The sequence below is a fragment of the Mustela nivalis genome, assembly GCF_964662115.1.
Source record: "Mustela nivalis genome assembly, chromosome: 20".
Classification (NCBI taxonomy): Eukaryota; Metazoa; Chordata; class Mammalia; order Carnivora; family Mustelidae; genus Mustela; species Mustela nivalis.
The window spans coordinates 14940258-14953530 of NC_139039.1; the positions used below are offsets into that span (position 1 = coordinate 14940258).

At 36.6% G+C, this 13273-nt stretch overlaps 1 protein-coding gene and 1 long non-coding RNA gene across 2 annotated transcripts in view; one reads left to right on the forward strand and one right to left on the reverse strand.

Moving 5' to 3' along the window:
- Positions 1-11214, forward strand: part of PPP2CB (protein phosphatase 2 catalytic subunit beta) — a 37041-nt gene extending 25827 nt beyond the window's left edge. The window contains exons 3-7 of the mRNA XM_082715112.1: positions 243-416; positions 2989-3078; positions 3193-3354; positions 4894-5012; positions 10512-11214. Coding sequence (XP_082571238.1) covers positions 243-416; positions 2989-3078; positions 3193-3354; positions 4894-5012; positions 10512-10584 — 618 coding nt within the window. The 3' untranslated portion in view covers positions 10585-11214. The remainder of the gene's footprint in view (positions 1-242; positions 417-2988; positions 3079-3192; positions 3355-4893; positions 5013-10511) is intronic.
- LOC309855134 overlaps positions 1-13273 on the reverse strand; it is a 30549-nt gene that overhangs the window by 795 nt on the left and 16481 nt on the right. Inside the window, exon 2 of the long non-coding RNA XR_014306634.1 lies at positions 4624-4749. This is a non-coding gene — a long non-coding RNA (uncharacterized lncRNA). The remainder of the gene's footprint in view (positions 1-4623; positions 4750-13273) is intronic.

The following is a 13273-nucleotide window of genomic DNA, read 5'->3' on the forward strand; positions in this document are numbered from 1 at the left end:
AGATATCAGTTAGTAAGCATTCCAGTGAGGGTGGTATAAATAGTAATGAAGACGATGGACTATAAATATTTCAAAGGTCAGTTAATAATAAATGAGAAAATGTTTAACTATGAATAAGAATTAGCACTTAATGTAACAGCACACAAAAGAACCATTTTTTTAAAAAATGGGTCAGAAGTTAATGTGCTTAACACCAGTAAAAATATGCTTTGTATCATGAATTTCTTTTGCTTTTCCTGCAGGTGCGTTATCCAGAACGCATTACGATATTGAGAGGAAACCACGAAAGCCGACAGATTACCCAAGTATATGGCTTTTACGATGAATGCCTACGGAAGTATGGAAATGCCAATGTTTGGAAATACTTTACAGATCTATTTGATTATCTTCCACTTACAGCTTTAGTAGATGGACAGGTAGGATATGTGCTTATACGGTGGGTGGGGCAGAAATAAAAGTAAGAAAAGATTTTCTATTAGTAATTTAGGGTTTAGATTTACATGACATTTCTGCATCCCCTTGGCCTTCTCTGCCTCTTTTCATTATAATTAAAATTTCAGAATAGAGAATTAGGGTAAGTTTTCTGTACATTGTGATCAGCAGATTTCCCTGTTGTCCTCAGATGTGTGTGTAAATATTATTGCTAAGGAATTTGCCAATATGCTTTCCTATTATAAATATCATAAATAAATGCTTAAGACCCTGAAGTACAATACTGGTGTAACGCAAAGCTGTTCTTTAAAACTAGCTCCATCCGTAAACATTGTTGGCTGGTTACTGTTAATAACTTTTTATTCCTATTTTCATGGAAATTGCAAGCAATAATGTGTATTACATAAAAAGTGCATGCTTTCTTTCCACCTGTAACGAGTATTATAGACATACTGTAAAACATTAGAAGTATAAGAAAATTGTGCAAGTTTCTATATTTGAGTTTCTAAGAGATAAATCCCTGTGAACATGAACTGACTTAACTTTAAATATGAAGCATACAGTACCAGTAAATAACATGCGGTGCAAGTCTGCAATTCCTAAACTGTATAAAAGCCTAGAATTGTCATGGGCATAATAGATCACTCAGAATTTGGTGATAGCCTTTACTGTGTGGCCCTGACAGTCCACATTTTCTCAGCCATGGTATTGGACACTGCAATAATTAATTTTAAAGAACAATATTTTGCCTAGACTTGGCTAAAATGAAAGAAAACAGTGTGGACTTTAAGAGTTCACAAATTATTTCTAAATGACAGTGGAAGTACAATGTAGACCAAAAGTTTTGGATGTAAACAGGGGTGAAATGCAAGGAAATACATAATCTCACATTTCATTTTGTAAAAAAAAAAAAAAAAAATTAAAGGAAATGTGAAATATTGAACTCAATGAATGGCCATAGTAAATAAACTTAAGTTTATAATAAATAGTTTATGTATAAATAAATTTATAAATTATAAATAAAGTTTATAATAAATAAATAAACTTAAGTAAATAGCCATAGTAAAATAAACTTAAAGGATTAAAGATAAAAGCAGACGTGGAGGGGTGCCTGGGTGGCTCAGTTGTTTAAACATGTATCTATCTCTTGATTTCAGCTCAGGTCATGATCTCAGGATCCTGGGATCAAGTCCCCAAGTCAGTTCCCAGCTCAGTAGGGAATCTGCTTCAGGATTTTGTCACTCTGCACGCCCCCCCCCCCCAAATAAATAAATCTTTAAAAAAGCACAAATGGAAACCAAAAAATCACTAGGAATGAGAAATAAGGCGTTACCATCAATATGGATCTGCTTACATATCACAGTAACAGGGCACAGCTTTATTATATTTGAAAAGGTGAAATTTAATACAGCAAAATAGTTTTTGAGGAAATTAAGCCCATGTAAATAGACTACCAAACTTAGAAAAAATTGGAAAAGTAATCAGGTCTGGATAGTTTTATGGGCAAATTCTACCAAAACTTTAAGGAACATGCATAATTTATGTTCTAGAGCTTAGGAATGGAGAGCTTCAAAAGTATCATCTCACTAAACCAGACATGGCAAGCACCAAAAAAATAAAACTAAAAAAAAAAAAAAATAAAAATAAATAAATAAAACTAATTAAGTAGTAAAATAAGATAACATTAATTGAATAAGGAAACTTATACTGACTGTACTTAATCAGCAAAACATCAGAAACCTCATCAAAATCAGGAAAAAAATGCCCTCTAAAACTTTTTATTACTATTCTCTCTGATCAGAACCCTAGAGGATAGGTCTGGGAGTAGATATTTTATCCAAAACAAACAAAAATTGTATTTTTCAGTTTTGTTTTAGAAATCCTAGCCAGTGCACTGAGCATTAAAAAGAATTAAAAGGTATAAACATTGAGAAGCTAATAAATATTTTTGCTAACAACATGATTTATGTACTCAGAGAACTCTTTAAGAAAGCTGAAAAAGTGTTGGAACCAATAATAGGATTGGTAGTGTCCTTGCTGTTAGAGAAACAAAAAAACTCTATATGTTAGCAAAAAGTGTAATGCTGAGTCACAAGAATAGAGATCCCATTCACTAGAGAAGGGGGAAAACACTACACAAAGTATTAGGATTATAAGGACAAAAGTATTTTAAAGTATTGGTAGCTTTCTCTAATAATGTGATTTTTGTTTCCTTTTTCATTGTATTTTATAAATTTTCCACAGTGATATTTTTTTTTAAGAATTTATTTATTTATTTGACAGAGAAAGAGAGATCACAAGTAGGCAGAGAGGGGTGGAAGCATGCTCCCCACTGAGCAGAGAGCCCGATGCAGGGCTCAATCCCAGGACTCTGAGATCATGACCTGAGCCAAAGGCAGAGGCTTATTAATCCACTGATCCACCTCAACAGTGAAAATTATTAAACTTCATTTTGTAAAGCAAATCTATTAGGATTTACATTTTGTAACCATTAGTTTTTTACTCTCCATTAACTTTCAGCATTTAATAAAGCCTTTTTTTTTTATTCACAAACAGATATTCTGCCTCCACGGTGGCCTCTCTCCATCCATAGATACACTGGATCATATAAGAGCTTTGGATCGTTTACAAGAAGTTCCACATGAGGTAAACTTAGTTTCAATTTTAAAAAGAAAGAAATATAATCACATTATGGTAAAGCTAAATTAGTTCAATTTGACTGTTAGTAATTTATAACATGTACTTAATTTTCTTGGCCAGGGCCCAATGTGTGATCTGTTGTGGTCAGATCCAGATGATCGTGGTGGATGGGGTATCTCACCACGTGGTGCTGGCTACACATTTGGACAGGACATTTCTGAAACATTTAACCATGCCAATGGTCTCACACTGGTTTCTCGAGCTCACCAACTTGTAATGGAGGTATGTCTTTTTCCTAGGGGATGAGGATCTTTATTTCAAATAAGTATATATCTCTGTAAAAAGGCTTTGTGAAACATTCCTCCCTATTACCTAAATGAAATGAGAAAAAATTGAGTTGGTTTCAGCAAATAGGGGAAATTACTAGTTGGCCAGAGCAAAATTAAAACTCACTTTGGAAAATAATTTAGACATAGACAAAAGTTTCAAAAATATTATCAAAAAAATCCCCTTGTATTCTACATTGATTCCTCAAATATATTTTCATACTTTACTGTTCTGTCTCTGTCTTCCAGCTTCCCCTCCTCCACGTTTCTTTTTCTTTTTTTTTTCCTCTCTTTTTAAGATTTTTAATTTATTGGGGCGCCTGGGTGGCTCAGCTGTTAAGCATCTGTTTTTGGCTCAAGTCATGTCCTGGGATCAAACCCCAGTCAGGCTCCCTGCTCAACAGGAAGCCTGCTTCTCCCTCTCCCCCTGCCATGTTCCTTCTCTCACTGTCTATCTGTCTGTTTCTCTCGTCAAATAAATAAATAAATAATTTTTTAAAAGATTTTATTTGTTTGACAGAGAGACAGCAAGAGAAGAAACACAATCAGGGGGAATTAGAGAGGGAGAAGCAGACTTCCCGCAGAGCGGGGTGCCTGATGGCAGAGCTCAATCCCAGGACCCTAGGATCATGACCTGAGCTGAAGTCAGACGCTTAAGGACTGAGCCACCCAGGCGCTCCTGAATTTTATTCTTTTAAATCAGGGAGTGACTTCAAGATGTTAGAGAAAACAGTGAGAGAAGGAAGAGTGAGAACATGGTTATTAATAAGGAATATAAATTCATATGGTAAAGATAAACCTAATTATATCAATAATCATAAGAAATGTGAATAGTTAAAATTTTTTACTTCCCTAAAATACTGAGACTCTGAATTAGATAATCAGAATTCAGCTGCTACTTGGGATGAATCTAAAACATAATGAAAAAATAAATAAAAATAAAACAATGGCACTATAGACGAGAAGTAGAGGGAAAATGGTATGTTGGTATATCAGTTAGATAATTATCCAAAATACAGCTAATAATGTGTATCAGAACAGCCTCTGAAATAAAAAATGCATATAGAAATAAGAGGTCTTTACTGATGGAAACTGGCCCAGTTGGCTAGGGAAGAAACAGTTCTGAGTTTGTGTTTACCTAGTAATAGATTCAAAATATATAAAGCAGTAACTCAAGGAAAAGTAAGAAATCTTCCATCTTTGTGGAAGAAATTTTAATATGTACCTGAGCCAAGAGCCGAAGCATAGATGTCAGTGGAAGAGCACCGTTCCCGAGCTCCCACCACAGTACCCTGGCCCAGCAGTGCACTGCAGTGTTCCGTGCGGGTACACAGTGTTAAGGATGGATACCCTATAAGGGAGCAGAGAAGACTACATTGCCACCAACAATATTTGGAATTTTTGAATTTAGTTTTCTAAACTGACCCATGTCAAGATTACAATTTCATAGTGAAATGTTGTTTTGTGTTTTGTTTTGTTTTTTTAAACATTGCAGGGATACAATTGGTGTCATGATCGGAATGTGGTTACTATTTTCAGTGCGCCCAATTACTGTTACCGTTGTGGGAACCAGGCTGCTATCATGGAATTAGATGACACTTTAAAATACTCCTTGTAAGTAACTGAAAATTGTTTAAGTTATATGTAATGGCTTTTAGAAAGAAATTTTTTTTTTTTTAAGATTTTTTTTTTTAATTTATTTATCAGAGAGAGAGGGGGAGAGAGCGAGCACAGGCAGACAGAATGGCAGGCAGAGGCAGAGGGAGAAGCAGGCTCCCTGCCGAGCAAGGAGCCGGATGTGGGACTCGATCCCAGGATGCTGGGATCATGACCCGAGCCGAAGGCAGCTGCTTAACCAACTGAGCCACCCAGGCGTCCCTAGAAAGAAAATTTTAAACGCAGTTACTAAAATTGGAGGATTTCTGCTTCTGGAATAGTGGAATGAGGAATGTGGCAAACCCTTTCCCCAGCAGAAACAGTTATTTACCTGGAAGGTTATATATATATATATTTTTTTTTTAAAGATTTTATTTATTTATTTGACAGAAATCACAAGTAGATGGAGAGGCAGGCAGAGAGAGAGAGGGAAGCAGGCTCCCTGCCGAGCAGAGAGCCCGATGTGGGACTCGATCCCAGGACCCTGAGATCATGACCTGAGCCGAAGGCAGCGGCTTAACCCACTGAGCCACCCAGGCGCCCTGGAAGGTTATTTTAAATAATTATTGTCTTTTTTTTTTTTTTAAGAATTTATTTATTTATTTGACAGAGATCACAGTAGGCAGAGAGGCAGGCAGAGAGAGAGAGGAGGAAGCAGGCTCCCCGCTGAGCAGATAGCCCAATGCGGGACTCGATCCCAGGACTCTGAGATCATGACCTGAGCCGAAGGCAGTGGCTTAACCCACTGAGCCACCCAGGCGCCCTAAATAATTATTGTCTTAAATAAATATTGTCTGAAATGCATACAGCCCATAGAGAAACACAAACTAGAAAATACACTAAATCTCAGTAATAGCCAGAATCTGTGGATTGGGCTCAGTATAACCTGTTCCCTCCCCGTCTTTCCAGATCCCGTGTACAGAAACTGCTTCACAGTCATTCTACTCTGGGACCTGCTCAGACTTTTTTCCTGGGTTTAATCTTTAAACCTTTGTTAATTTTTTTTTTTTAATTTATTTGACAGAGATCACAAGTAGGCAGAGAGAGAGAGGAAGGAAAGCAGGCTCCCTGCTGAGCGAGAGCCTGACAAGGGGCTTGATCCCAGGATCCTGGGATCACGACCTGAGCCGAAAGCAGAGGCTTTAACCCACTGAGCCACCCAGGCCCCCTAATCTTTAAACCTTTGTTAACTAAACAACAGATTTATTTAGAGGTTCCCTCTGGGTGGGCATAAGCCACTTTGACTGGTCAGAGGTTGTGCTCCAGCCCCCTTGGTCACTGAAATTTTAGGGCTCACGCTAATCCAGTGAACCTACTGGGACCATACATGGCTAGAAGTTGCTATCAGAGTAGAAAGAATACAGATTTTGGCTCACAATTCAACGAAGCATACTAGTACCTTGGATTTTCCTTGTTTGATTAGTCCTTAGAGGGTGCAGCCTTAAGGATGCACATAATGTCATTTTCCAGACCATCAGAGATGGATGTGCCTGGGTTTTTAAGCCTGGCGTCCTAGGAGTTGCTCCTGGGTCCGAGTAACTTGATCAGTATTTGGTTAGAGATTGTGTTTAAACCCCTGGTATCATTGAGGGTTATATAACCTTTTGTTGATTAATCTATGTTTCAGTTTCCTAGGGCTGCTCTAACAAAGTACCACAAAGTGGGTGCCTTAACGGAATTTATTCTCACATTTGTGAAGGCTACAAGTTTGAAATCAAGGTTTTGGCAGGGTGATGTTTCTTGTAAAGGCTCTAGAGAAGAATCTTTTCTTGCCTCTCTCTAGCTTCTGGTGGCTCCTGCAATCATCACCCCAGTCTGTCTGCACCTGGCACTCTCCCCTGTGTGTCTGTTTCTTCTTTAATAAAGATACCATCACATTGATGGGGTGCCTGTGTGGCTCAATTGGTTGAGCATCTGACTTGATTTTGACTAAGGTCATGGTCTCAGTCATGAGATGGAGCCCCATGTTGGGCTCCATGTTGAGCATGGATCTTGCTTGAGATTCTCTCTCCTCTTCTCCCTCTGCCCCTCCCTGCTCATCCTCTCTCTCTCTCTCTCAGAAGAAAAAGAAAAGGAGGGGCGCCTGGGTGGCTCAGTGGGTTAAGCCGCTGCCTTCGGCTCAGGTCATGATCTCAGGGTCCTGGGATCGAGTCCCACATCGGGCTCTCTGCTCGGCAGGGAGCCTGCTTCCTTCCCTTCCTCTCTCTCTGCCTGCCTCTCTGCCTACTTGTGATCTCTCCGCTGTCAAATAAATAAATAAAATCTTTAAAAAAAAAAAAAAAAAAGAAAGAAAAAGAAAAGGATACCACCAGAGTAATTTAGGGCTCAACCTAATCCGGTAAGACCTCACCTTAACTGATAACATCTGTAAAGACTTTATTTCCAAATAGTGTCACATTCTGAGGTTCTGAACCGACATGAATTTTGGAGGCAAACTATTTGACCCAGCATAGTCTGTGTGTGGCTTAGGAATGTTTTCAAGAATGCCCCAGATGGTCCTCTAATTGTTTCTGTGTGGGTATAGCTAATATATGTGCACAGTCATCTTGTCTCCCAGTCGTGACTGTGATCCCAGGAAAGCTTTTCTTTGCTCTTCTTTTGTCTGTTACATTTCTTAAAAATTCAGCTACACTACAAATACATCCATATTGTTTTTGTACCTATATGTAGCTGGTTTTTAAATCCGTTAAAAAGATGCAGTTATACTGTCATTTACAGTTACTGTCGTGTATGTGTGTTTAACTAATAACTTGAATCCAAAGGAAGAATATGAAGAAGATAAAAATGAGAAGTTAATGTAACAAAATCTATACACACCTGCTCTTTCTCAGCTTCTTTAAGGGCATGAGATTGTATGAAAGCTTCTTTAAGGGCATGAGATTGTATGAAAAAGTAACTATAAATGCATTTGGGGGATTTTAACATCAGTAGCAAAAAAATTAAGAAATGGAAAGCAACTTATTATATCGAAGTAAATTTCTCTAAATTGACTGGAATTTATAAACTGCAGTAGAATTAAGTTGTGTATTGTTAAGTTCTCAAGCAACCAATAATAATTTAGAAAATAACTGAACTTACTAAAGGAGTTTAAATGGCACACTAGAAAATATGCTTTTAATAAAAAAGCAGTTGAAGTGGGAACCAAGAAACAAGACAAAAAAAGAAAAAATGGCAGGTATAAATCCAGTCATGTCCGTATTAAATGTGAGTGGTTTAAGTTATACAGTCAAAAAGGCAAAAATACTAGATTTTTTTTTAAGATCCAGCTTTATATATCTACAGAAAGTATAATTTAGATTAAAAACAAATGGGTTGAAAGTAAATTAGGTGAAAAATATACCATGCTAATAGCAACCACATGACTTGAACTAGTTAATACTAATAATTAGACAAAACAGATTTCAAAATAAAAATTGTAAATTAGACATAAAGACATTTCACAGTGATGAAAGAGTCAAAGCATTAGGAGTATATACCAGTTGCAAACAACACACTTAACTATGGAGCAAAAATGAACAGAATTGAAGGGAGAAATAGACAATTTGACAAGAGTTGGACTTTATTATGCCACTTCCAATAACAGAACTAGGCAGAAGATCACCAGTGACATAGAAGACTTGAGAAGTACTGTAACTTAACATTATGGGACATTCCACCCAACAGTGGCAGAATATAGTTTTGTCATTTGGAACATTCTCTAGGATTGACTATATGCTGGGCTATAAACCAAGCCTCAGTAAACTTAAGACTACTGAGGGGTGTCTGGGTGGCTCAGTCAGTTAAGTATCCAGCTCTTGATTTTAGCGCAAGTCATAATCTCAGGGTCATGAGATCAAGCCCCATGTTAGGCTCCACACTGGGCATGGATCCTGCTTAAGATTCTCTCTTTCCCTCTGTTCCCCCTTAAAAATATATATATATATTGAAGTCCTACAAAATATGTTCTCCAAACACAGTGGATTGAAAATAGAAATCAGAAGTAGAAGGGGAACTGGAAAATGTATAACTGTGGAAATTTACATACACCTAAATGACCTGAATCAAAGAATAAATCATAAGGGAAATTGAAAACACAAAGTGCCAAGACGTAGGAGAGACAGTGAAAGCAGTGTTTGCAGGGAAGTATATAACTGTAAGTGCCTATATTAAAAATCAGATTTTAGAAAGATCAAGTCCATAACCTAACTTTACATTTTAAAGCCCCTAGGAACAGAAGAACAACCTAAACCCAGTGCAAACCAAATAAAGAGAAAATAAATGGAAAAAATACCAAAGCCAGAAGTTGGTTCTTCTCAACTAGACTAGCCAAACAAAAATCAGTGAAGATGTACATTACCAAAGTCACTGTAGACCTTACTGAAATAAAAAAGAATTACAAAGGAATACAATGTATAACTGTCTGGCAACCAACTAGGTGACTTGCATAAAATGGACAAATTCCTAGAAAGATAAACTGCCAAAATTGAGTCAGAAAATCTGAATAGACCTATAACAGGTGAAAAAGTTGAATTAGTGTTTTAAAACTTCCTACAAAGGAAAGCCCCAAAGCCCAGTTGACTTCACTGATGGAATGACTTAAAAGTTTAAAAAGGAATTAACAGGAATGTTTCACGAGACTAAGAATAGAATAGGAGGGATCATTTCCCAATGTATTCTTTGAGGTCTGTATTTCCCTAATACCAAAATCAAAGATAATTTAAGAAAATTACAAACCAATACTCTTGATGCTTATAGTTGCAAAAATCTGCAACAGAATATTAAAAACTGAAGACAGAGTTGGTTCAAAATATGAAAAATCAAAGCAATAAACTGTTGGACAGAAAAACACATGATCATCTCAGTTAAGCCAGGAAAAACATTTGTCAAAATCCAGCACACTTTCCTAATAAAAATACTCATCCTGATAAAGGTCATCTACAAAAACCTCACAGCTAATACCATTTTTTTAAAAAAGGTTTTACTTATTAGATTATAAGCAGGAGGGGCAGAGAAAAGGGATCAAGAAGATTCCATGCCAAGTGGGGAACCCAACACTGCTCCCCTGGGATCATGACCTGAGCCTAAGGCAGACACTTTACCAGCCAAGCAACCCATGCATCCCTAATAACATCATTCTTAATCATGAAAGACTAAATGCTTTCTTCTAAAATCTAGAACTAAAAAAAAAAAAAAAAAAAAAAAGTCCATTCTCACAGGTTTCATTCAACTGATAATTATACTGCAAATCTTTTCTACCAGGCACTGAATCAGACATTTTGTCTGCTTCAGTTTTCATCGTAGCTCTGTGAGCTAGTTTTATGGAAAAACACACATGCAGTGACTTGCCCGGGGTTACTCCAGTCCTAAACACAGTAAAAGTGGGGAAATCAGTACCACTCTTTCTACAGGGTCTTATTCTTGGATTTGCTTTTAAATTCAAATCCTTTAACTACTTGCTTGCTTCTTTGCCATTTATAGCCTTCAGTTTGACCCAGCACCTCGTCGTGGAGAGCCTCATGTTACCCGGCGCACCCCCGACTACTTCCTGTAAATTCCTCCTGGGAAAAACCTGCCTTTGTATGTGGAAGTATACCTGGCTTTTTAAAATATATATATTTAAAAACAAAACAAAAAAAGCAACAGTAATGTATGTGTTTCTGTAACAAATTGGGATCTGTCTTGGCATTAAACATTATCATGGACCAAAATGTGCCATACTAATGATGAGCAATTTAGCACAATTTGAGACTGAAATTTAGTACAACACTATGTTCTAGATCGGTCAGTCTTAACAGTTTGCCTGCTGTATTTGTAGTAACCATTTTCCTCTGGACTGTTCAAGCAAAAAAGGTAACTAACTCCTTCATTGCCTTTTGCACTTACTTGGAAATTTTAGTTATAGTGTTTAACTGGCATGGATTGGTAGAGTTGGAGTTTTATTTTTAAGAAAAATTCACAAGCTAACTTCCACTTAATCCATTACCCTTTATTTTATTGAAAATGTATAGTTAAATTAACTGAAGAAAAGATTCTTGGGAGTATGTTGTCATAACATTTAAAAAGGTTTCCCTTCATTTAAGTGACTGTTTTCTGTCGATCTGCATATTTCTGTGTACTTGTCATGACAGTGCTTGCATCCTATTTGGTGTACTGAGCAAATAAACTTTCCATTTTAAACAAATTGGTCTACTGTGGTATGCTTTAAATGAAAAGTTCTTTTTTGACACTTTATATAAAGCCTCTTAAAAAATAAATCTCTTGACCTGTGATAAATAGTTGTGTTGAGATAATTGGCAATGTTTTTTGTGTTGGGCTTATATTCAGAAGAAAACCTCAAATAGTAGGCTGGAAAAGTTTAGAGCATAAAAACCATTTTTATTTCTAAACATTTTACTAGGTAGTTTATATTAATATATTCAAATATGTAGTATATGCTAAAACTGTAGAATGTTCTATAGCTAGGAAGAATCTTCTAAAAGCCAGAATATATTTTGTCTTTCTCCATTGCTCTAGAAATAAGAATTAATCTCCAAAAGAGAGTTTAGTAGAAATAGTAAGTAATAAATAGCTCCATTACTAATATATAAATTCCGAGGGGGGTGGATATAGAGTCAGTGTTAAGGGTGAGTGTCGGAGGGTGGAAGACACGAGAGAAAATTAGATTTTTTAAGTCTTTATAGAAGAAAACAAGATGGTAGAATAAATATCTCAATGGCAATGGATGGAGTTCTCTAGTTAAAAGACATAGGGTCATTTTTTATTTTTTTAAATCCAACTATATCCTGATTACAAGGCACATACCAAAAGCAAAAAGTCAGGCATGTTGAAAATTAAAAGATGGAATAGACTGGGAAGATACTAATCAAAGGAAACCTGAAATAGCTATATTAATATTAAAATAGACACTGCGACAAAATTTAAGAACAGAACATTAATACAAATAGAGTTAACTCATAATTCTAAACTTGTATGTACATACCAAAATAGTCTCACTATGAAAATAAAAAATCCTGAAAAATCAGGTTGACGAGTTTTTATTATAATGTCAGAATTCAACTCATTGTTAAGTCAAAGATGTAGAGTATTTAATAAAACATTTTAATAAGATTTATATAATAGAATGGCAACTGGGTGGCTCAGTCAGTTAAGTGTCCAACTCGATTTTGGCTCAGGTCATGATCTGAGTCATAAGATCAAGCCCCATGTTGAACTCCATGCTCTCTCCCTCTTCCTCTGGCCCTCCCCATTCTCGTGCACTCTCAAAAAAAAGAAAGTGGGGGGAGGGAGGAAGAAAGGAAGGAAGATGTAATAGACAAAAGGTAGATCTCTGTGCCCTAATAGAGCACACATTTTTGTCAAGTTTTTTTAATAGGACACCTCTGAGTACAATGCAATTTAGAAAATAGAAAAAATAGGGGAGCCTGGGTGGCTCAGTGGGTAAAGCCGCTGCCTTTGGCTCAGGTCATGATCTCAGGGTCCTGGGATCGAGTCCCGCATTGGGCTCTCTGCTCAGCAGGGAGCCTGCTTCCTCCTCTCTCTCTCTCTGCCTGCCTCTCTGCCTACTTGTGATCTCTCTCTCTGTCAAATAAATAAATAAATAAGAAAATAGAAAAAATAAGAGGACATGATATTCTGTAGAAAATGTAAAAAGACCAAAAAATTACTAGAACTGATGCATGAATTCAGTAAAGTGGCAGGAAAAATATTGTTAAAATGTCTGTATAACCCAAAGCAGTCTACACATTTAAAGCAATCCCTAACAAAACACGACCAGCATTTTTCACAGTGCTAGAACAAACAATTCTAAAATTTGTATGGAACCATGAAAGACCCTAAATAGCCAAAGGAATGTTGAAAAGCAAAGCTGGTGACATCACAATTCCAGACTAGATTACAAAGCTGTAGTGATAAGACAGTATGGTAGTGACACAAACACACATAGATCAATGAAACAGAATAGAAAACCCAGAAATGGCCACACAATTCTACAGTCAACTAATCTTTGACAAAGCAGGAGAGAATATCCAATGGGAAAAAGTCTTTCAGGAAATGGTGTTGGGAAAACTGGACATCAACATACAAAAGAATGAAACTGGAGAACCTTTTTAAACCATATACAAAAATAAACTCAAAATGAATGAAAGACCTAAATGTGAGACAGGAAACCATCAAAGTCCTAGAGAACACAGGCAACAACCTCGTTGACATCAGCTGTAGCAACTTACCAGGTACATCTCCAC